General features: G+C 45.5%; 1 protein-coding gene across 7 annotated transcripts; it reads right to left on the bottom strand.

The window, feature by feature from the left end:
* Positions 1-436: 436 nt before the first annotated feature.
* Positions 437-23,525, bottom strand: IP6K2 (inositol hexakisphosphate kinase 2). Of its 7 annotated transcripts, none has more exons than XM_014731698.3 (8): positions 23,341-23,437; positions 21,064-21,089; positions 13,547-13,614; positions 7,884-8,211; positions 5,755-5,977; positions 4,533-4,708; positions 1,672-1,847; positions 437-1,208 (listed from the first exon to the last, which is right to left on the bottom strand). In XM_014731698.3, the coding sequence occupies exons 4-8, from the start codon at positions 8,083-8,085 to the stop codon at positions 708-710; spliced, it is 1,278 nt and encodes a 425-aa protein (XP_014587184.1). In that variant the 5' UTR covers positions 8,086-8,211; positions 13,547-13,614; positions 21,064-21,089; positions 23,341-23,437; the 3' UTR covers positions 437-707. The 7 variants fall into 7 exon arrangements, with proteins under 7 accessions (XP_014587184.1, XP_070093812.1, XP_070093811.1 ...); XM_070237711.1 differs by having other exon boundaries at positions 21,019-21,089; positions 23,341-23,409; XM_070237710.1 differs by lacking the exons at positions 21,064-21,089; positions 23,341-23,437 and adding exons at positions 13,704-13,821; positions 13,905-14,091.
* Positions 23,526-24,376: the final 851 nt, after the last annotated feature.

Raw genomic sequence — 24,376 nt, 5'->3', positions numbered from 1 at the left:
TTGAGGCCTCAGTATTGGCTTCAGGACTCCTGACATCACAATGTCCAGTCAATCAGCTGCTGCCGGTGGCGTAGGAGCTGGACTCAAGTTTTGGCACACCTATTGCCCAACTTTGGCTTTACCTGCATGAGGGCAGGGAAAGACCTGTGTCAAGATTCAAGTGTAGTTCTTTGCATAGGGAGTGCTGGGACACTAGGCCAGCATAGACCCCAGAGGGACCTAAGGTTGTATGTGTAGGAGTCTTTTTTGTTTTTTGGGTGACCTCAGGGTGCTAGATTAGGGGACTGAGGATAAAGCCAAGAGGCTGTCATGACTTTAGGGTCCATGGGGTGGGGGCAGTGGCAAGGAGAACACTGGTCACAGCATGTGTGAAGCTTCTGAGGGTCAGGAGGGGGGCTGGCTGCCTGCCCCTAGCAAGAATGACAGCAGTACTGTATACAATTAACAAAAAGATCTATATTAGAACATTTACACTCAGGGAAGAAAGAGGTACCTGCATCATCAAACGTGGAATGTTGAAGAAATAGTTAAAATAAATAGACTCCGAGCACAGTTAGGGCTGGCTCAGGCTGGGACTCAGAGAGGCCTCTGCACATCAGCTCCAGGCTGCAGGGGCCACCACCTGACCATACTGGCCTCCTCCCTGACGCAGCACAGCTGTGCCTGGGACACAGAGAGTCTCTCAGGTGCTAGGGCAGCTAGCAAGCTCACTCCCCACCTTCCTCACTTATCTCTGTAACAATGTCTATCAGGCTCTGGAGCCCAAAGATATAGCCAGCATCCTGGCCCTCATGTACCACGCTGTCCTCGCCATACAGCCTGCACGTGGTATGTGCAAAGTCAATCATGCGGACGTCCACTGAGCTGGCACCAATGGGCTTGTAGGCATAGGCACCAGCAGACTCATCGGCTGACTCCTCTGACAGGTCCTCCAAGTCCTCAGCATCTGAGTCCAGGGCCACCTCAGGCCGTTCCTTGCCATCGTAGATGACCAGCAGGGAGCTTGAATAGAAGCGGTAGGACTCCTGTCGCTCTAAAACAGCCTTGAGCTCAGCCAGCTTCTTAAGCACAGGGCCCAGGAGCTCACGGCGCAGGTACCGCCCATTGTGGAAGAACTGAAAAAGGGCCTCCTTGAAGCCTTGCACCGACAGCTTCCGTCCATGATATTTGTTCATGAACATGAGCTGTCCGCTGCCTGCCTGGTACACCTGTGGAAGGAAGACGAGCAGGTCAGGTGCTGATAACCACCTCAGAGCATGGACCCTGGGGAGTAGCAGCAATATGATACTCCTGGATCAAATCCTTTAACTTGTTAAGTACACCAGTCACACCAGACACTGTCCTTTGATCAACACCCACTTGGATGCAGCCCTCTGACTTGGGTTCTGTCCTCAGCCCTCTGCTCAATGTACAAGCTAGTGGAGAAGGCCTAACCCTCTTGCCTTCCCTTTCCTCTCCTGTCCACACTCTGGACTCAGCCAGCCCGGCCAGTCCCAGAGGGGATCACCCAGGCATGTATGCCTTCTTTTCTAACCTGGAAAGCAACACACTCACACAGTCAAATCTGGCATTTGAGAAAAAAGGACTATGTTGGGGGGTGGGGGGGGGGGGGCGGGGAGCAGCTACTGGATGCCCTAGCAAGCCCATGCCATGCACCAGCACTCTCCTCACCTGCATGCCACACACACGGACACCAATGACCGCAGATGTGCTCTGCTGGCATTTGCGGATCTGGTTGGCTGCCTTCTCCTCTGAAGCATCGTCACCATGCTGGCGCGTACCCATCTTGAGATCCAGGACACATGGCACCTCATAGCGGGAAGTCAGGTTCTCCAGTAAGATAAATTCTGAGTAGTTAAGGACAATCCCCCCTCTAAAGAGAAGGTGCTGCTGCATGAGGCTTTGGCACTCCCAGGGCACAATTCTGGCACACACAGGACCTCAGAGAAGCCTAGGTCCACACAGGGTCCCATCAGTCCTGCTCTCTCTCATGCACGGAGCCCAAGGCTGAATAGGGGGCTAAAAGGCATCTTCAATTCTTGTCAAGAAAACTGGTCTAAGAACAGCCTGGGAGATACACACATCATTTCCTGAATTCAGCAAGGTGTAGGACCATGTCCAACAACATATAGTCCTAAATTATAAACAGAACATCAAATAAGTTCAGTAAATCCTGTAGCTTTAAATATGAACTGGAAATGTAAGTATGAACTCATGAAAAGTTTTGTCTTTAAAATATGTATTTCTGGGGCCGGCCCGGTGGTGTAGTGGTTAAGTTTGCACATTCGGCTTCTCAGCGGCCCGGGGTTCACCGGTTCGGATCCTGGGTGCAGACATGGCACCACTTGGCACACCATGCTGTGGTAGACGTCCCACATATAAAGTAGAGGAAGATGGGCACGGATGTTAGCTCAGGGCTGGGCTTCCTCAGCAAAAAAGAGGAGGACTGGCAGTAGTTAGCTCAAGGCTAATCTTCCTCAAAAAAAAAAAAAAAAGTTATTTCCTAGCTGTGTGCACTGAAAAGGTCTTGAAACGATGACCAGATGTATGAGCACCCCTAGTGCCCAGACCAGTGCTCCTAGAGCAGAGATTAGTGAACTACGGCCCCCTGCTCACTGCTGTACAGGCTGTAAGCTAGAAATGGTTCTAACATTTTTAAGATGTGTGTATGTATATGTATAAAATACTTCATGACACATGAAAATTAAATGAAATTCAAATCTCAGTGACCATAGAGTTTTACTGGAATACAGGCATGCTCATTCATTTACATTATTGTCTAAGGCTACTTTCATGCTACAATGGCAGAGTTGTGACAGAGTGTATGGCCTGCAAAACCTAAAAACATTCACTATTTGGCTCTCTACTGGAAATGTTTGCAAACTTGCCTTAGAGGAATGACTGAATTCACATGTGGAGTAGGAAACATACATGACCCTGGACCATCTTTTCAGACCAGAAAACAAGATAGCCATATCATAGACTACTGTGATTGTGTTAAAATGACCCAGAGACCTATTTTGAAAAGCTCTCACTGGCCAAACATGAGATAATGTGAACATCAGTTAAGATAACTTCAGTAGACTAAAACATGTCAAAACGTTTAAATTCATGGATTTATAATGATGCTGAAAAACTCATTATTCCAAATATCTGGTAAATAAAGGAAGACATTTACCTGCCTTTCCTATATAAACTATACCTCAGGATAAGCACATAATTGATAAGGAAAAGTTTCTCTTTACAGAAGGATTCCAGCTAACAAATGAAGGACAAAATTAGAAAATCACCTAATGAAAAAATGGGTCGAAGGCAATGGCAATACAAAAGAGAAAGACAACTAAGCACTGTGCTTTCTGGTGGACATATACAATACCATCTCTGAGGGATTCCTGCCACCCCCCCACCCCCTGCCAAAATCAAACCTGAATTTGATCAAGCCTACAGATCAAATTATCAACTTAATGGAAGGAGAGGGAAAAGAGTAACATGTAAAGATACCACAGGGACATAATCAGTACAATCCAGATAGTGGCAAACTCTAGAAGATCCAGTTTCTTTGACAAGAAATTTCCAAGAAAAAAAAAGAAAGCATATTTAAAGACTTAAATGTTTCAGCCAAATGCAACATATGAACCTCATTTAGATCCCCAATCAAATAAACTATCAGTAAAAACATATTATGAGACAATTAGGAAAATGTGGACACAAACTAGGTATCTGATAGTAAGAAATTATTGTCTACTTTTTAAGGAGTAATAATGGTATTAATGTTTAAAATATCCTTATCTTTTAGATACATGCTGAGGTGCAGACAGATGAAATGATATATCTGAGACTTGCTTCAGAAAGAGTTCAGTTGGGGGTTGTTGGGTGTATAGAGTGTGTCACGACATGAGACTGACATGAGTGGGTTAACTGCTGAACTTGGGTGACTGGTACTTAGAAGTTCAATGTATTATTTTATTTTTAACATGTTTAAAATTTTCCCTGATAAAAAGTTAAAAATAAATAAAATATGCTCAATGCTGAGGAATTTTCCCCCATAACATTAAAGAAAAAAAAGAAAAGAAATCAATGAAGTTTATCTTAATGAGTAAGAAGGGGAAAAAATGAAAAGGACGCTGTGCTTTCTTCATGTGCCTGTCTGGTGAACCAGACAGAAAGGTCAGTCCTCCCCCTCACCCCAGCCCTTGGCAGGTAAGCACAATCTGGGGACTTCTGCAGGAGACTGAAAACATGAACCAGCCCCTTGCACTCTAGGCTAAAGCCCCTTGATGTAGGTTGGTTCCTCAATAAGTTGTCCCTCCGTCCCTCCTCCCCAGGGACCCATCATACCCCCCCAACCCCCCCCACGCACCCCCAGACCAGCCCTCACCTGCAAGGGAAGTGATATTTTCCCATGGTTATCACATAGGGTGTGCTGGCACAACCACGATTAAAAAATCCAAATTCTCTCTCCAAGCTCCAAAGGTCTCCTCACTTACCCTCCCCTCTCCCCAAGGTAGAGATGCCCTATGAACAAAGGATACTGTACTGGTTCCGATGTTTTGCATTCTCCTTCATTCTCTGTAACTGCTGCTGGTGACACTTCATGCTCCAAGGATTATAGTGTTTAAGTTGGGAACTTACATTCCCCTTTTTCTCTAAACTGTAGTACAAGACTTCAGATTTCTTTAGCCACTCAAATTCTTCTTCTAACTTATGGCTATAAAGAGACAAGGAGCCAATAAATCAGTGTCTTATCAAAATTCAGGGCATGAAGGAACTTTCTGGAGTGAGGTAAAGTTTGATATCTTGATGTAGTGGTGGTTTCAGTATATACATTAAAGATTTCAGGGGCCGGCCCTGTGACTGAAAACTAAGTTCACACCCTCTGCTTCAGGAGCCCAGGATTTTGCTGGTTCGGATCCTGGGCGCAGACATGGCACCACTCATTAGGCGATGCTGAGGCAGCGTCCCACATGCCACAACTAGAAGGACTCACAACTAAAAAATATACAACTATGTACTGGGGGTATTTGGGGAGAGAAAACAAAAAAAACACTTCAAATGGGTACATTTTACTGTATATACATTATATTTCCAGAAAGTTAATTTAAAAAAAGATTAAGGGGCTAGCTCACTGTTCTTCTACAGTAAAGACAACCTAAGATGTAAGAGCAGCCTCTGCCTCCACTGCCCTCTTCTTCTAGACAGTACTACTCCCTGATTTCTGGTACATTCAGGTTCCCTGACTCTGAATGCTGGAGACTGGAAAAATGTGAATTGAAATTTCATGGGAATAAGTCAACCTACTTAGCTACGTTATACATACTTCAATTTATATACATTATTTATATTTTTAAAAGTTCTGCCAAGGTGTGGCACTTGAAAGGCTCTGCCTAGGTGGGTCCCTAAGATTCGGAGATGCCCAACTGACCATTTTGTTTCCCACTCTCAGTGAGCAAGGCTCGTCTTGGTCATTACTACATCCACAGGATGCAGCACAGGGCCTGGCACAGGGCAGCTGCAGAAAGAATGAGTGACTGAAACTCTTTTACATCTGCCACTGCAGCTGTTTACCCAAAATGGCATGATCTAACCCAGAGTCAATTAAAGAAAAGCTGGGTATGCCATGCAGGAACTGAGCACCAAATGAAAAGGTACCTACTAAGTCTCCATTGTGCAAGTTCTTAGCTCCGGGGACTGGGTTCTAACAAAGATCCCTCCCCTTTCACAGAATCAAGGGTTCCCTTCTCAGTCTATACACACCTCTTCATCTTCTCCTCTTTCCAGTGCTGCCGCACCCAGTCCTTGGGGGTCTTTTCCATTTCTAGGACGTGATGTTTTTTGTTTGTCCGCCTTAGGAGCTTACTTTTTGGTTCACAGTCTGAATTGTCTACACTGTCTGCAGTTCCATGGTCCCCTTTTAACGGATATGCTATTAAACACAAGTTCCTGTCTTCATCTTCTTCAAAGCGCACAGATACCACACCTGGAAGGGGGATGAGGAGCAGAGAGCACTCTTAAATCCACAGGAAGATGCTTTATAAATAACATGATTGTAACATTTGTTTTTTTCTTACCCTCTTCCTTAGTCTCTATGTTGCCAGAGGCCCCAAACTCATCTGCCATCCTAACAAATATCAAAACAGCTAGAAAAGATGACACCATACAAGACAAGCGATTAGGGAGCAAACATGGCCGAGTCTTCCTCTTTGATGCACTCAACAAGGCAGGAGCCAAAGAATTACAAGACACATTTTTCTGTCATCGAAAATGTTTATTAATTTTTATGTAATTCTTCTAATCCTAAGAGACATGTAAAAACATTCGCTCTTTATATCTTGTGAGAATTTTTAATGCCCTGAACAGAAACTCTGATGGCCTCGAGGCTTGCTTTAAAGCAGAGCCCAAACACAAGGGGAACAGGTGTGCCTGAGTGGTAAGAGGGATCCAAGGGTAAGGGAGGACTGGGCAAGCAAAACAAAATAAAGGAGCAAACAAAACAAACCACACAGCACAACAGACACCCTAGCAAAGGCTTCGCCACACTCCGACACAGGTGGGCGCCCCAAGCCTTTTGTCCTTCTCAAATATGTTACTTTATTGGTCTTTGCAGTCTCATGTCACAAAAGAACAATATGAACACAAGGCAAATAGGGCTGGGCCGGGAGCACAGGTGCGTGGTGGCCTTGAAAGCAGCTCTCCCCTTCGAGTCTCTAGAACCTGCCATGTGTAATTACAGTCTTTGAGGAGGGGGCTGTCAGGTGGGAGCGTTTCAGCAGGTGCCGACGAGCGCCTTACAACCGACTGGCTGAACACTTTTCCTCCCAGGCCTCTCTGGCCCAGGAACACTCAATTTGCTCAGTCCTTGCTGCCCGCCCGCTCGCTTGCTGCAGGGGAATGCGTGCTCAGAGAGAGACGACACTTCTGAGGTGGTCCCCGGCTCTGGGTGCAGAGGAGCCAGGGTGGGAAATTCAAGGGACCACACTTCCCTGTGGCCATGGTGGGGAGGGGAAGAACCAGGGGAAAAAAGGGGGCAGGGGTGGTCAGCTAACAAGGGGCCTTTGGCTTTGTCCTGAAAAAAAACAACAGAGAAGGACCAAGTGAGGGCCCCCAATTCCTCCACCCCCACAGCAAAATACATGCATATTCAGAATACAGAGAAGAGCCCCATACATTGTCTTCAAAGAGAGTGTTTCAACAGTCCCAGAAGAACTTACACTGTTCAAGAGTCTTTTGTATAACCAGGCAATGCTAATTTAAAATTAACTTCCTTAATGGATTCATCTTTGATTTACAAAGGACTCCCCCCTCCCCAGGAAAGACCACACCACACTGGCGGCTGCTGATGATCCCCCCCAAATGCATTATAAAAAGGAAGAAAAAGTCACCACATGTGAATCAAAGGGTTGTCTTAACATAGCAATTTTGGGGACATTCCGTAATAGCAAAGGGCTTCAGCTAATCAGCACAGGCCTCCCACTCCTGCATTCCATCTGACTCAACCCCGCTCCCAGCCTACCTAATCACCCGGGCTTCTGGCTTCCTGGAGGACAAAAAGCAGGCAGCAAGTATCCTGGGTAAAATCCTCCCAAAGTCTTCCCCCTTGTCCCCCATGAGGGACTATGGGTTACTGTGATCGAGACACACATGAACATAAAACACAACTATACTTCCACCAAAAATAAATTCAAAACGAATCCACAAAACAAAACAACTGAGCAATCTTACCAGGGCTTGAAAACTGAGTGTGAGGTGCCGGGTTGAGGGCCAAGAGGAGGAGGAGGGAAAACAAAGAATGAGTGGGAAGGGGTGGGGCTCCTGAGACGGATGCCTGGGCCTTCCACGGCGGCAATGCCAGGCGTTGGCTATCCCTACATCAGCTGGGGGCTCACCTTTGTACTGGGGAGTGAATCTGCGCATCTCGGCTGGGAGAGTCTCGTAGAACTGGTGCTCCCTCGGGACCAGGGGCTTGCACAGGGTCGTCTCGTTGAAGTGGAGCACACAGGAGTGCCCCCCGACCTGGTGGACAAAGGGCTCCAATAGGATGCCCTTGGCGCGGGGCTCTACGTCCATGGCCCTGAAGGCTGGGCTCATCCTCCAGGCGCAGGCGGCAGGGAAAAGGGGGAGGAGGCGGGGTCTGGCGGCCAGCGCGCCCTTCGTTTGTCGTCTGTGAGTCTGTCTGTCCAGCCTCAGCTTCTCGGTTGCGCGGGCCAGGACGTCCTGTTAGAAGCAAACAGTGACACGGGAGTTGGAAGCAGCCTGGGAACCGCCTAGAGCCGCTAGCCCTCCTCCTCCAGAGGAAAGACAAACACAGCCTGGGCTCACGCCGGGCCCCGCCTCCTCCCGCAGAAACAAACAGCCTGAGTTCTCGCCGGGCGGAGCCGGATGCTGACAGGCAGAGACTGGCTCCAGGGCCCCTAAACAGCCCCCATCCCCCACTCCCCACGGCATTAGAAAGCCACCATGGGGAGCAAAACGCGAAGCTATGACGCCACACGTGCATAGTCTCCCTCATTATCACTATCCCCTACCAGAGTAGTACATTTGTTACAAGTGATTATGAACCTACACTGACACATCATCCTGGTTTCATTAGGGTTCACTCTTGGTCGTTATGCTTTTATAAAATAAAATTTTAAAGGAAAAACTCCTTACACATCATCTATTAAGATTTACTCCAGTTCCCCAGTCCACACACACCTCCCTGCCCAAGGCCAAAGACATTAGCAGTGCAGATTGGGCCTAGCTTTAATGATTAACGTCTGTATCTAAAAACAAGTGATCAAGGCTAGCTAACTCCTTAAAAAGACACACAGTGTTCTAGGTCACTGACTATTTTAATCGGTTCTATGCTGATCTCCCAAAGCTGTGCTCCTGAGGTCCAGGGCTTTAGCGCTGACTTCCCATCCCCAAACACACTGGATCTCAGCAAAGCATATAACCGTTTCAGGGCATGTCAAGCTAGTTCTTTGTTTTCTGTCTATAACTTACAGACTACAGCATATCTAACAGCACTACATAGAGAGCTTGGGCAACACGTCAGTATCCATACAGGATTCTTACTGGGAACTCCTGGTTTCCATGACTCCAACTGAGATGGTGGTGGTGAGAATGGATCTACCAGAGATGTGCCCACTGTCCTCTAATGTGGGTAAAGCACCTATTATGTGCTAGGCTCATTACAGGAACTTATCTCATTTGGTCCTCATGATACTTTCTCTACATGATACCACATGTAGACATTGCTTTCCCTGTTGCAAACAATGAGGCTGATTCAGCAGGGTGAGGAAACTCATCCAGAGCCAGGAACAATAATCCACAGCTCCCAAGTGAACTTCAATCTGTTGGATGCTCCCACACGGCTGCCTCTAGGGCCCAGGGTCTCTGGCAAATCTGCCTTGGTACAGCTCTCCTACATACATGGGACATTTAGCCTGTCCCATGAGAGTGCTTTCACCATGGATTTATATTTTCTATTTATAAAGTAGCCCATTTTAAAAAGTCTAAGCTGGTTTTAATCTCTTTCTGTCAGAGAAAACCGACTGTGAGCCCCAACTTGACTCAAAGATTAGGAATCAATAAGCTTTTCTATATGCAAAGAGCAGAAAACCCAAAGTCTCTATTTCTCCCCAGTACTACCTTTTCATCATCACAGAAGCCTTCAGGAGGGAATGTGCTGAGAAGAGTCCCAAGACACAATACATGCAATCAGCTCTAAGGACAAGTACATTCCAGCCATTCCAGACTCTGTCCAGAAGGTGGAGCTCTAAGATGCCTGGCCACACACAAGCCCTTTCTCTAGGTCTATACTGACCAATCCATACTAGTCTACCGTAAAATACTTCTTGAGTAAGAGCAATACCAAAGGAAAACTACTGACTTATGGCTGGCCTGCCAGCACCCAAGCACGAAGCAGGCACCATAATTATTAAATTGTGAAAACACAAGACACTCCTCATGGACCAGGCTTTAGGAACACAATCCAAACCTTTCATAAAAATGTACAACTTCTTTTGTTATCGGAGCAATGCTAACAATGATACAAATCCCTTTCCAACTCTGTTCGAGATTCCTTAAATGTATTCAAGTAAAAAAATATCTTTCTCCAGGCATCTGTCTTACCCATCCCCCCCTCCAATGAAAAATCTAAAACAAAAACCAGTCCATCATGGCAGCTGTCTAGATTATGGTTCAGGGGTGTGGCTGGAGGCCACAAAGCCAGGTAAGGATCTCTAACTCATCCTCCTCCCAGGTCCCCAGTGTGTTCCTTAGTGGCTGAGTATGATGTGACACCCTGCTACCCTCCCATCAGCACCCAACTCTAGCAGGCCACAGGACATTGTTTCCCAAAGAAGAACCATCACCCTCGGTAGAAAGGCAAGAATACAGCTCATTCTCATCTGCGCCAAGTCTGATGGACAGAGGAAACTCCCAAAGGTGAGGGGGGATTAGAGAGACAATTTATTATCCTGTAGTGAGGAGGAGCCAGATTCTAGTCCCTGTTCTGCCACTCAATTGCTTGGACAAAGACTCTAAGCCCCTGACTCCCTTTGGGTTCCAGTTTTCTGGTCTGTAAAATGGAGAAGACAGGCCTGGAATAGATCTCTACTCTGCGGGCTGTGTAATCAAATTAGTGAATGGTAATCAGAAGTTTCTTTCTTTGTTTTCATCAACTAGGAAAAAACAGTAAATATCATTGCATTGCACATAATAAAGTAAGTCTCATTTAGTGGTTATTTTAATTACTATGTTCAGCCTCTCAATGTGAACGTAAGTATGGCTTCACCGTACAACATATTTCTCATATTTGGAGTTGCAGACAATAAACAGCAAAAAGCAGATAAGCAGTTGCCAGAGGGCAGAGGTAGGGGAATAGGATTGACGCACAGCTCTTACTGTAATGACAACTAACCTCTTGGAAAATTCTCTCTTGTAGAAAATCAGGCAAGAAAACAATGTTCACTGAAGAATAAACTTTAAAAGTGTGGGTACAAGAAGATTAAAATCCTATTACTGTTTAAAAAAATATACTAACTAGCATTCAGAAATTCTGGGTTGGTATTGAGTCACATCCCAAAGACCCAAGGTTTTCAGGTTGCTAAATTATCACCGAAAGATAATTATCCCCATCCTTTGCAGACAAAGTAAAGAAAGGCCATGGGTTGGTGCTGTATATGCTGAAGGTCTCTTCAGCAATGCTGGTGGGTCTGCCATCCAGCTTTAAATGAGGTGTCTCAGCAAGACAATGCAGAAGGAACATCATTCCCTCCATGACCTGGACTTCCAGGGAAGCTGTATAACAAACGAGGCACAAGCCCTGGTGACAAAACGAATATACAAAAAGGAGTTCTAGCAAAATAAAGCCAGGAAGGAAGAGAAAAGCTTTCTTCAATGTTTGCCTCGTGGGACGCATCAAGGACAGTGACTAACCAGACTGGCCCATCTGGCTACATGGTGTCAAACGACCATCAACCTCAGGAAAACTCCCACCACTGCTCCATAAAAATCAAGTCCCTCCACTCTTTTTTGTTTAAGATTTTATTTTTCCTTTTTCTCTCCAAAGCCCCCCAGTAAATAGTTATATATTTTTAGTTGCAGGTCCTCCTAGTTGTGGCATGTGGGACACCGCCTCAGCGTGGCTTGATGAGTGATGCCATGTCTGCTCCCAGGATCCGAACCGGCAAAACCCTGGGCTGCTGAAGCAGAGTGTGCGAACTTAACCACTGGGCCACAGGGCCGGCCCTACCTCCACTCTTAAAACAGCCCTCTGGAGTAGATACTATGATTATCTCCCTTACAGATGGGTGCACAGAGGCACCATGAGGTCACCATATTACCCAGGCCTCATCACAGAAAACAACAGGTACCTGACATGATGGAGTCGCTGCCAAGAATGCTGGAATCATAGTCTTAACCTCAAAGGAGTTGCAGCCTGGCTGGCTGGGAGGGTATCATCTCCATGCCAAAGCAGGTGCTGGCTCCACCAAAGAAGCAGGACCAGAGAGACAAGAAAGAGAAGCCCTGCAGTGACTTGACACAGATGCCTGCAGTCCAACACTAGGTGTTCCTTTTCTCCCTCATTAGCATTTTTCCCTAGTTTTAATAAAGGAAAAAATACAACTTGTAGGGGCTAACCCCAGAGGCCTAGTGGTTAAGTTCAGCACGCTCCACTTCAGAGGCCCGAGTTTGGTTCTAGGGCACAGACCTACACTGCTCTATTAGTGGCCATGCTGTGCTGGCTGCCCATACCAAAAAATAGAGGAAGACTGGCACGGAGGTTAGCTCAGGGCAAATCTTCCTCAGCAAAATCTAAACAATACAAGTTCTAAGTGAACTATTTCATGAAGTCACAATAATGCAGATCCTTCCCCCAAATTAACAGCAGATTCTGTTCCAAAAATCTGGATGAGCTTTTCCATAAGGGAAATAGCAGCCTCTCAGATGCTTCTCCTCTCTACAACTACCAGTAAGACAACACTGCCCCACCTCTTTGCCTTGTTAGACTGGATTTCTGCAATGACAGACTAGAGGCCCTAAAGATGGAGGGGGATGGAGAGAAGGAGCTTTTAGCCTACCTGAAAATATGTTCATCAGAGTTTTACTGCTGGAATTAGAGTTTTAGCAATTTAAGAAGCTTTTTCAGGCCAGCCTGGTGGCACAGCGCTAAGTTTGCACGTTCCACTTTGGCAGCCCAGGGTTCACCAGTCCAGCTCCCAGGTGCAGACCTACACACTGCTTATCAAGCCATGCTGTGGCAGGTGTCCCACGTATAAAATAGAGGAAGATGGGCATGGATGTTAGCTCAGGGCCAGTCTTCCTCAGCAAACCGAGGAGGATGGGCGGCAGATGTTAGCTCAGGGCTAATCCTCCTCAAAAATAATTAATTAAAAAAAAAAAAAGCTGGGGCCGGCCCCATGGCGGAGTGGTTAAGTTCATGCACTATGCTTTGGCGGCCCAGGGTTTCACCAGTTCGAATCCTGGGCGTGGACATGGCACTGCTCATCAGGCCATGCTGAGGTGGCATCCCACATGCCCCAAGTGGAAGGGCCCACAACTAAAAATACACAACTGTGTACTGGGGGGCTTTGGAGAGAAAAAGGAAAAATAAAATCTTTAAAAATAAATAAAAAATAAAAAGCTTTTTCTAGCTAAAACTGTAGTACCACTAATCTAAATTATTATTTTTTTTTTTAAGGATTGGCACCTGGGCTAACAACTGTTGCCAATCTTTTTTTTTTTTTTCCTGCTTTATCTCCCCAAACCCCCCCTGTACACAGTTGTGTATCTTAGTTGCAGGTCCTTCTAGTTGTCGGACGTGGGACGCCGCCTCAACGTGGCCTGACAAGCGGTGCCATGTCTGCGCCCAGGATCTGAATCCTGGGCTGCCGTAGCAGAGCGCGCGAACTTAACCACTCGGCCATGGAGCCGGCCCCTAAACTATTAATTCTAAGGTGTCACATATCCTCTTCATCAGAATATCAAATTTTCTCATCAACAGCTGAAGTATTCCATACGCACACCAAGAATTTGCTGTCCTTCTTAAAAAGCCCGTTACCTCTCTTTCAAGGGCAATTCTCCATCTCCAGTCTCCTCCTCCTTGGTGCAGACTATGACTCCAACCACCTTGTAAGAAACATACACAACAGAAAATGACTCTCTCAGACTATGGCCAAAATTGCTCTGAGGTCTTGATCCATTGGGGACTTTCCTACCTTGAGCCATAGTCCTCTCATGTGCCAATAAGATTACACGCTCCCTGCCTGTGGTCAATATTTACCCCTGCTCATCTCTCAGACTATTTCCAAACTAGATGACACATGAACTCATCCTCTGAAACAAAGAATACCAGAAATGATTCAGTCCTCATGGGCAACCACAAAACCCAGGCAGCCCCGACTTGGCCACGCCATCACCTGCTAGTAGAGGGACCAAGGTGTGCCCTGCACTGTAGCAGGTCCTATGCACAGGAAGCACAATTTCCTCTGGGTCCTCATGACACCTCGATCAGGTGAATACTCCCCTCGAGGGTCTGCAAAGCATCTCAGGCTCACAGCACTAATCTGGTGGCTTTTCTTATCCAACCGCTCTGAGTACAGTGTTCTTTCACGACGAGCCAGAAAAGAATGAGATACGGGAGTGAGAAAATTCTTGACTGTACAGGTCACAGCACTACGTCCTAACACAGAGATATGCGCCAGTCATCCTCCATGAGTCCTGAGATTTCTTTCCAAAATAAGGCACAGCAAGATAATAAAAAATTTCTTTGAGGAAAATCAAGTTCAACCACACCACAGTTCTGAAGGAAATCACACAATGACCCTTTCAGAATCACTTGGCTTGTGAGAAGGGCAGTGAATTCAGTCAATCAAGAGCTCATTTGAGGATTGGGAGGGAAGGCCAAGGGGGTACTTCCACTTTTTACATCTTACCACTCTGTTACCCCTCTGGCTCTAAGGTTATTTTCAAAGTAAAAACACTCTTTGAGAGTGAGATAAATCATTCCTGGGAGAGGGGTAGCCTGTCCCTTCCTTTCTCAGCCTTCACCTGCCCCAGATCTGCTGGCCACATCCATCAGTTTTTTGGGGCCCAGAGTCTGTCAGTTGCCATCTGGCACTGCTGCAAGGTCCACCCCTGCAAATGTCCCAGGACCTAGCAGCCTGTGCTTACACAAAAATGCACATCCAATGTTAGTTTTATACTTGTAAAACAAAAATAACCTATTACTCTTATCAAACAAGCATTGAAAGGGGATGCAAGATTTTGGCATTCCCCAAGAGAGTAAAATGAGCTCACATAGCCCATGGGCAGATTTCTCAGTGTGCAGCTGTGGAAAGGAAAGTCCGTTGGCCCTGGAGCAGCCCAAACGAAAAGATGAAAAAGGCTCAAGGCAAGGACCTGTGGTAGGCTCTCTGACAGGTGGAGTTAAGGTAGAGCAATGTGGCTCAAGGGACTTGGGACAAAGCAGCAGCTGCCCACAAACACAGCTTTGTGGGATCCAGTCCAGGTACCAATAGGGCACATTCTCAAAAACTAAGTGCAGAAAGAGCAACACTACAGCCAAGTGTTCTGCTTCCCAGTCTTTAAGATACCTTATTTCATTAAAAGAAAAGTTTTACTCTTCCTTAGACTTAGGATTGGACATCCAATTTCTAAAACATGTATGAGCGTCTCTATGAGGAATTTTAAAATGTAGACAAAGAGAACAGATTAATGGCTACCAGGGGAAAGGTGGGTGGGGGGTGGGCACAAAGGGTGAAGGGGTGCACCTACAACACGACTGACAAACAATAATGTACAACTGAAATTTCACAAGATTGTAACCTATCATTAACTCAATAAATATTAAATTAAAAAAACAAAAACCCGTACGAGTGTCTCGAACAAGATAAATGGATGCATACATAGAGATAACAATAACACTAAATGATCTCCCATTTTGATCAACTATGAGTTTCAGTTAAATACATTCACAAGAGTTAAACAAAACAAAACCCGGCAGTGCAAAGAAAGCTTTGTGAATTCTCCACGACAGAAAGCAAGCAGAAGAGGCCCAAGCTGACTCCAGCTGCCTAGAGGGGCTTGTGATAGCAGACACTGAAGCTTCTTCTTCAAATCACAAGGGTTTCAAGAAAACCCAAAGCCTGAAATCCTTCAGTCCAGAGAGGAATGAGACTTCTCATCATCTCAAAGTGGCCAGGAACAAAAAGAACACAGGTAAAAGACCTAGCACAGTGAGAGTCCCAGGAACAGCAGCTGTAGGTGTTATCATTTTTACTTTTTGTGGATAGGATCCTGTAGGTGTTGACCAAATCACTTCAGCAACAGCTATATTTCACGAACATTTAAAATCAAATCAAAGCACGACTTTTCTGTTGTAACCATGTGCTTGTTTTGCTACCTGTTCTAACCTGGATACCACATCTAGAAACTACCATCCTCCCAATCATTTCAGTCTTAACTAAGTGGCATCTTGGTGGCATAAGGAACAAAAATGCTTTCTTGTTATCCAAATGTTAACTTGTGGCCACCATATACTAATAATGCTGATGCGTCAATGGGAAAGATGTTATCTACTTGTTTTCCATAGCTTAACCCTTACTTGTAAGACTGAATTAGCATAACTTCAACTAGAAGAGAACACTATTAATGAAAACTTACATTAAAAACAAACATAAAACCTTGAAAAACACTGGAGAAAATATCTATAAACAGAAAAATGAATCAAGGGTGCACCTGAGCAGGATTGTAAGGGCCAACAAAGTCTTACGGAGCAAGTCAAAGTCCTCATCTTCCCTCTAACTGCCCATGTGGAAAATGGCAAAATGGTAACGTGCTACAGCTACGTGCTCCCTAGTCACAAGGCAACCACCTTCAGTTTACAAGGCACACCATCACAACTGACAGCAGGGCAAGCTAGGCAGCACTGACTTGCTTCCTCCCTCCACCCCTGAGGCTTAACACGGCACAGGGTCCTTTAAACAAGCCAGGGTTGAGAGGACATTCGGGAAGACTGATGGGCCGGTGGGGAGGGGGAGTATATGAGGGATGAAGGATACAGGATTTCTTTGGGGGTGCATAATATGGTATGTGAACTGTATCTTAGCTGTTAGTAAAAAAGAAAGCAACACAGTAAAAAGGTCACACCACCACAGAGATCACAATCAGCTCGAGGTAAAGGTTCCAGTGTCAAATCTCCATTACTGAGAGGTGAGGACGAAGTGCTCAGGAGGAAAGCACCTCCAACTGTGGCTATGGGAATGTCAAAGATGCAACCAGACAAACTGGAGCAGAACTAATTCATGAAATATGTGGGAAAAAGTGTAACTTCTAAAGGAATACATTATTTTAGATAACTAAATATGTACGTGAAATTAAAGACAATAAATATTACAAGAAATGAAACTTTCAAGTACATCTCTATAAGTTAAAACTCTTGAGTTGAACCAAACAATTCTTCTTAAATCCTTTCCCTGAGAAATTGGGGCCTGCCTTATATTTAGGTATAAATGGTGCTTTACCTACCCTCAGTGCCTGTCTTCATGTGTAAACCAGGCATGGTACAGTTTTATAGAGGTGCTGTGATGTGGGAACAAGATTAAACATCTAGCCTACTGCCTGCCTTGCATGCAGTGCACTCCTCAAACATGAACTGTCCACTGTCCCACAGTTCCTCCAAAGAGTCCAATGGGAGATGAAGGTCAGAGGGTGGACTTAACAGTACAAGAGGATAACGGTACATTAAGCTTACACTTGCAGAAGGAGGATGAAGGCTTCAAGACCAGGTAGATAAATGGAGAGTGCCAAGAGACATCCTGTTTAGCCCTTAAACAGATTTTTTAACTGGTTATAAGTGTGATAAAATGACCACCAATAATAGTTTGGTATCTCTTCATCCCATAATTTTCTTCTATGCATAAACAGGGTAGGGCTAAATGTGTTGTTTTGCCTTTTTCCCCCAGTAAAATCAGCTTTATTTCCCCCTTACTTTTTAAAATTGTGATAAAAAACATACATAATATACAATTTATCATTTTAACTATTTTGGGGTATACAGTTCAGAGGCATTAAGTACATTTACAACGTTGTGCAACCATCACCAACGTCCATCTCCCGAACTTTTCATCTTCCCAAACTGAAACTCTGTCTATTAAACAATAACTCCTTGCTCTCCCTATCCTCCAGTCCCTGGCAACCACCATTCAACGTTGTCTCTATGAATCTGACTACTCTAGTTTCTCACATAAGTAGAATCATTCAATATTTGTGCTTTGTTTTGCCATTTTTTCCCCACTAAACTATATGCCTTAAACATCTTTCCACATCTTTGTCTATATATGATTCCTTCTAAAGGCTGCACAATATTCACACATAATCATAAAATATTTATCAACTGCCCTACTGATAGTATGTCCAATTTTTTATTACAATAATAATGCAGTGAGCATCCATGTATGTCTTTGCACACTTGTGGAAGTATTTCTCTAAGAAAAATTCCTCAAAGTAGAACTGCTGGGACAGAGCATAGATTAAAAAGGTTCCATCCAAATGCAAACTAGTGCAGCCACTATGGAAAACAGTATGGAGATTTCTCAAAAAATTAAAAACAGAAATACCTTATGACCCAGCCATCCCACTACTGGGTATCTATCCAAAGAACTTGAAATCAGCAATTCCAAAAGTCCCATGCACCCCTATGTTCATAGCAGCATTATTTACAATAGCTAAGATGTGGAAGCAACCTAAGTGCCCATCAACTGATAACTGGATAAAGACATGGTATATATATACATAATGGAATACTATTCAGCCATAAAAAGGATAAAATCGTCCCATTCACAACGACATGGATGGACCTTAAGGGTATTATGTTAAGTGAAATAAGCCAGATAGAGAAAGATGAACTCTGTATGACTCCACTCAGAGGTGGAAGTTAAACACAGAGACAAAGAGAACTGATTGGTGGTGACCAGAGGAAAGGGGGGTGTGGGGGGAGGGCACAAAGGGTGAAGTGGTGCACCTACAACATGACTAACAATAATGTACAACTGAAATTTCACAAGGTTGTAAACTATCATAATCTTAATAAAAAGTCAAAAAAAAAAAAGGTTCCATCCACTGTTTCACCCTGACACAATATATGTGAGCCACTGCAGATTTTAAAGCAGGGTGGTGACATTTTATGTTAGGAAAATTAACAAGGCAGAAGGACAAGGGAAAACTTGGCTTCAGAGAGGCACTGCAGATGACTACTGCAGTAACATCAGTGGAGGGATGCTGGCAGCAGGAACTAGCATTTATTAGGAACTTTCTCTGTTTGCATTCTATTTTTTTTGGTGAGGAAGACTGTTGCTAAGCTAACATTTGGGCCAATCTTCCTCTAATTTTCTGTATGTAGGATGCCGCCACAGCATGGCTTGATGAGTGGTGTGTAGGTCCACGCCCAGGATCCAAACCCGCAGAACTGTGGGCCGTGGAACCCTGGGCCGCTGAAGTGGAGTATGCAAACTTCACCACTACTCCGCTAGGCCAGCCCCTCTGTCTGCATTCTGAAGGAGCAAACGAAGAGAGACAACTCCTACACATATTAGAAGTACACGTGAAAAAGGGGGTTTGAAGAAAAATTTTAAAACTTTATAAGGTAAATTTGTAGGCTCGTGAATTTAATATTTGGTTATTTAAAGATGTCAAAGCCAAAGGTGAAAGAAGAGGAGCTACACTCCCTTCACAGTCCTGAGCCTGAGAGTTTTCTGGAGGAAGAAGAACACAGCAGGAACACCCCTAAGAGAGCTGCAACCCCTAGGAGGCATGAGGACTAAGACCAAGCTGACCTCTCCATAATTTCCCAGACTGGGCTTCCTTCTCTGATGGGTCTCTCCTCCTTCAACCCACGGTGGGGGATGAGGAAGAGTCCCTGACAGCCCTCAGGTTCTGGGGCCTCCAAGGCACCAGGGCTGTTCTCTCCAGTATCTGTTTCATCTGGAATGACCTTTTTTTTTTTTCAAAGATTTAAAAAAATTTTTCCTTTTTCTCCCCAAAGCCCCCCAGTACATAGTTGTATACTTTTAGCTGTGGGTCCTTCTAGCTGTGGCATGTGGGGTGTCATCTCAGCATGGCCCAACGAGCAGTACCATGTCCACGCCCAGGATCGTAACCAGCGAAACCCTGGGCCGCTGAAGCAGAGTGTGCGAACGTAACCACTCGGCCATGGCGCTGGCCCCTGAAACGACCTCTTTAATGTCACCTCCCCCCACCACTGGCACACCTGGCAGGGCACAGGGTCTCCTGCCTTCTCCACTGTACCCACAAAGCCTGGTGCCTTGCCTAGCCCACACAGGGGAATTAAGGAAGGAAAGGAAAGGAGAGTAGAGAAACAGGACTTGGTAGATGGCTAGGTATAACACACTGTTCCTAACACTTGAGGGGGGTGACTGACCCCCTAGAGAATCTGAGACATCTGTGGGCCTCTCTCCTGAAAAATGCCCACCCTCACTGAACTCTGCATAGTCTGGGGAGTGGGCAACCATAAACCCCATCTTCAGAACTCCTGATACAGGAAAACAAACTAAGGGATGAGTCAGATACTGAGCCTTCACGAAACAGAACAAGGATGTTTTGTTCACCAAGTCAGGAACAGCTGAGAAGATACTGAGTTGAGCTTCAGATATTTAAATACAAGAGGATGGTCAAGCACTCCAGAAGAAATGTTTAGCAGATAGTTGGGAGCAGTGGGATCCAAGCTTGAGTGAGTCTAACTTGAAAGATCTGGGAATTACCGACAAAGACAGAAGGTCCCCCAAGAGTAATGCGTAAAGAAAGAAGAACATGGGGTCAAGGTCTCCATAACTGTGAACAGCCCGCAGAGGGTACAACGTCAGTGTGAGAGGAGGAGGTCTGTAAAGAGATAAGGAAGCAGAACACCTACGCCCACCTTGGAGACCAATGGTAAAACTCTCCTCCCAGTTCCACGTGCAAAATCTAGGGCTCAGGCCCTTTGGACCACATGACAAAGAAGGAAGAGGAGGGTCTTGCTCTGTGTGGCCCTTCAAGTCCCTGACAACCCTCAGAGTTCAGTTTGGGGCTCATTTGTGAATGAGCCCTGGCAGTTCCTTCTCAACTTCTTCACTGAAAAGATATACAAGAGTGACTCCTGGGGCTGGCCCCGTGGCCGAGTGGTTAAGTTTGCGTGCTCCACTTCAGTGGCCCATTCAGTTTCGCCCATTCAGATCCTGGACACGGATGTGGCACTGCTCATCGGGCCATGCTGGGGCGGCATCCCACATGCCACAGCTGGAAGGACCCACGACTAAGAATATACAGCTATGTACCAGGGGGATTTGGGGGAGAAAAAGGAAAAGTAAAATTTTTAATAAATAAATAAATAAGAGTGACTCCTTCAAACCCAGCCACAAGAGTCAAACGGTCTCAAGCACAGGGAGAGATTAGCAAAAGCCAGCTTATAGGAAACCCTGCAAGACAAATGACAGTTGCTTCAAAAGATAAATTACAAGAAAAATACAATAAGCATACATAAATTTAAGAGACAGACACTTCAATCAAATGCAATGTGCAGACCTTCTCTGGATCCCAATGTGAGCAAACTGTAAAAAAAAAAGAGACAATCAGGGACATTTGAACATGACTGGAAAACTAAGGAATTTTCACTGTTTTTTAGGAAGAATAAAGGTACTGCAGATACCATGGGGACCTCCTTGTCTCTTAGACATACACAATGAAATACTTATGGATAAAACACATTTTTGGGATATACTTCCTAAAAAAGTCGGGTTTTTTTTTTTAAGGTGAGGGGAGGAAGGCAGAGTGTAGATGAAACAAGACTGGTAAGGAGTTGATAACTGGAAGCTGGTGATGGATGACAGCCCCACACCAACTGTGCATCACCTTAGGAGATGCTTTTCCTTCAAACTGTGAGGTGGACTCCAAATTCAATTTTTGGGGTGAAGGACCTTTCCTTGCCACCAGAATGTATTGCAAAACACCAGTACTACTTGTTAGTTTTATTACTCAGTATGCAAATAGGCAAAAATACAATTTACTTAAAAAACAAAAACCTGCTTTAAAATGTAATCACAGAAGAGTAATCAACTGCTTACTTTCTACTATACAAAAATGTGTTCAATTTGTTTAAGGTGATAATGCTACAGGTAAAATAACTTCTCTTAAAAGGAAAATTCTTCCCCGGTGCATCCTCTTTATGAGACAAACAATGGAAAATTTTCACCTCAGCAAGCTGGCCTCAGGGAGGCTCAGGCTCATCCCTGTTGCCTAGATACCAGTGACATATGCCCCAGCCCCCCCAAGGGAGACTGGCTAAGGTTCATCAGTCTGTAGTTGCTCCTTCCCCCTACATTCCACTGCTCAGATACAGGACTGGTATACAGTGTACTTGTCTGTCACCTGTGAAGCCTAGAAGCACAAAAGAAATCCACTCCACCTGCTAACCTGTTTTTTACAATTATTATCAACTCAAGTGCTAGTTCTCATCCACTTGATTTCTAACAATTCCTGCGAATTCTACTCTAAAGTCACAAAGCAGGTAAACCAAATGGAGTAACAGTTAAACTGCCTTTTTCTCCAAAGAAAAAGTTCCTAAGTGATCAAGTGGCCTATTATGACAAACATGATAAAGTATTCACTTTGCCCAGTTTCTAATTCTGATACTGCCTAAAGTTAAAACAATAATAACACCACTCTGAAACTTTAAATACTTAACACCAGGTTACAGGATGCAATTATACAAACTCTGCAACAGCAACACATATAACTAAGTGTTCTAGTTCACCCAAAATGTTACCCTGCTAAAAACCCATATACAGCAAATATCTTAAATACTAGAACTTATCAAAATTACTGTAATCATGGTGCTTTATAAAAAATATCATAAAACTGGTGACCTGCAACATTTTTGTTACCACTTTTCAAAAGTTTCAGTACTTCTTCTTCCAGATGATTTTATTTTATTCTTGTTCTACGTACATTTTGCTACCAAAATGTTTCATTCCAAGCAGTGGTTAGTTCTATTCACCTTGGTACTTAAAAGCAGTAGATTTTACTGGTTTCTACATTTCATTTTCATAACATTTGGACTCAGTTTTCTGCTAGTGCAACTTTCTTAATATATGAAACCGAATAAAACCCTAAAATGAAATTAGAATGCAAAAGACAAAAGCAGTCTGTAATCAAATGTGAAAGAAAGGGAAGCTTCACCCACGGTGAAGCCAATCACTATAAAGAAAGCGTTTTCTGACGCATTTTAGGACTTTCTGGGTTAAGGTTGTGTGCAGATTTCCCCACCAGACACCAGCTGACAGGCCCAACTGGCACTCAACATTCAAAATGGCTGCACATCTGCCGGCCCCAGGTAACAGTACCTGAGGCGTTAGCCTGACTACTCCAACGAAAGCCTCAAGGAGAACCCCCTCAATCAATGACCCGGGAGATGGTGGACGCCAAGGTCCTGGGGAGACCCCTCAAGGACTCGGGAGATCTTGACCCTCCCCCCCAACAAAGACCCGAGACGACCTCCTCAATGACCGAGGGAGAGCCCCCCACCTCCAATGACCAGGGAAGATTCTGCCCCTCAAAACCAGGGGACATATTCTCTCCCCAGTAAGCTGAAAATACAATGCCTCTCTCAAATGACCCGGGGAAATCCGGCCTCACAAAGACCCTGGGAGATCTCCCTTCCCCCATGTTCGCGGGAAAGCCCCTCCCCAAATAACCCGGGGACACCCCTAACGACTAGAGACCTCATCCCCCAAAGGCCCGGAGAAACCCTCCCGTAAGGTTCCCCGGACAGCAGAGCCGTAAGCCGGGCGAAGCGGGCGTTACCTGCAGCCTCAGCCCGATCCCACTGCGCTTCCGACCTATTGTTTCTCTCCCACCAAGATGGCGGCGGCCGCGTCGAGCCCCGCCCCCCGCGCCTCGCACCCAGCGTCCCTTGTTATTGGTTCGCACTAGGAGCCCCGTTCTTGGACTGGGCGGCCCGAAAAGCGCTGTTGCTAGGGCACCGGGATTCGCTGCGGCAGCTTCCGGAAGGGGCGGGGCACGGGGCGGGGCACGGGGCGGGGCACGGGGCGGGGCCAGAGAGGGACGGGTCCTGTCTGCCTCCACCAGAGAGGGTGGCCAAGGAGATCAGATGGGTGGTCGGGTGGACCGGTGGGCTTTGAGCAGATGAGTTCAGTACGGGATGCCTGGGGGACGAATGGATCAGCCAACTGTCCCATTTTTCCCCGGTCTGAGGGGTTTCCCGTGATGCAAGACTTTCAATGCTAACTTTGAGACAGTCTGATGCAAACTGGGAAGTTGGTCACCCTAGCAGATGGAGGGACAGAGGACCGGATGTGGATGGACGGAAAGATGGACAGAGTGGCTGTAGACTGTGGATAAGAGTGGTTAAATGCACAGGTGGACAGATGACTGGAGATAAATGACTAGATATAGAGAGGTGGACAGAGGAATGGGTGTAGAGTACTCTGTGGACTGGTGGATGACCCAGTGCCCAGCCTAGGTCTTACCAAGTTCCACACTGCAGGGCTTGTCTGAGGCTCATTTATCCTGAGCCCTATATTGGCCAGAAGGGCTCCTACCTGAGTGCATGTCAGTGTAGCTGGGAAAGCCAAGGGAGGAGGGGGGTGCTACTGAGAGGAGGCAGAGCCTCCTGCTTGATCTTTCCTTTTCTGTAAAGGAGGCCAGTGTTGCAGCCCTGTGTGCTGGGGGTTTGCAGAGGTGTGGATTCATGCATATACTCATTCATTTAACAAGTACGTATTGAGCACCTACGCTCTGTGCTGGAAATACAGCAGTGAACCAAAACAGTAAAAACAAAAACAAAAAAACCCCACCTATCCTTATGGGGATGGGCAGG

This window comes from Equus caballus, chromosome 16 (assembly GCF_041296265.1).
Source record: "Equus caballus isolate H_3958 breed thoroughbred chromosome 16, TB-T2T, whole genome shotgun sequence".
NCBI lineage: Eukaryota > Metazoa > Chordata > Mammalia > Perissodactyla > Equidae > Equus > Equus caballus.
The sequence above is the reverse complement of the archived record's forward strand: the minus strand, read 5'-3'. Positions and strand labels throughout refer to the sequence as shown.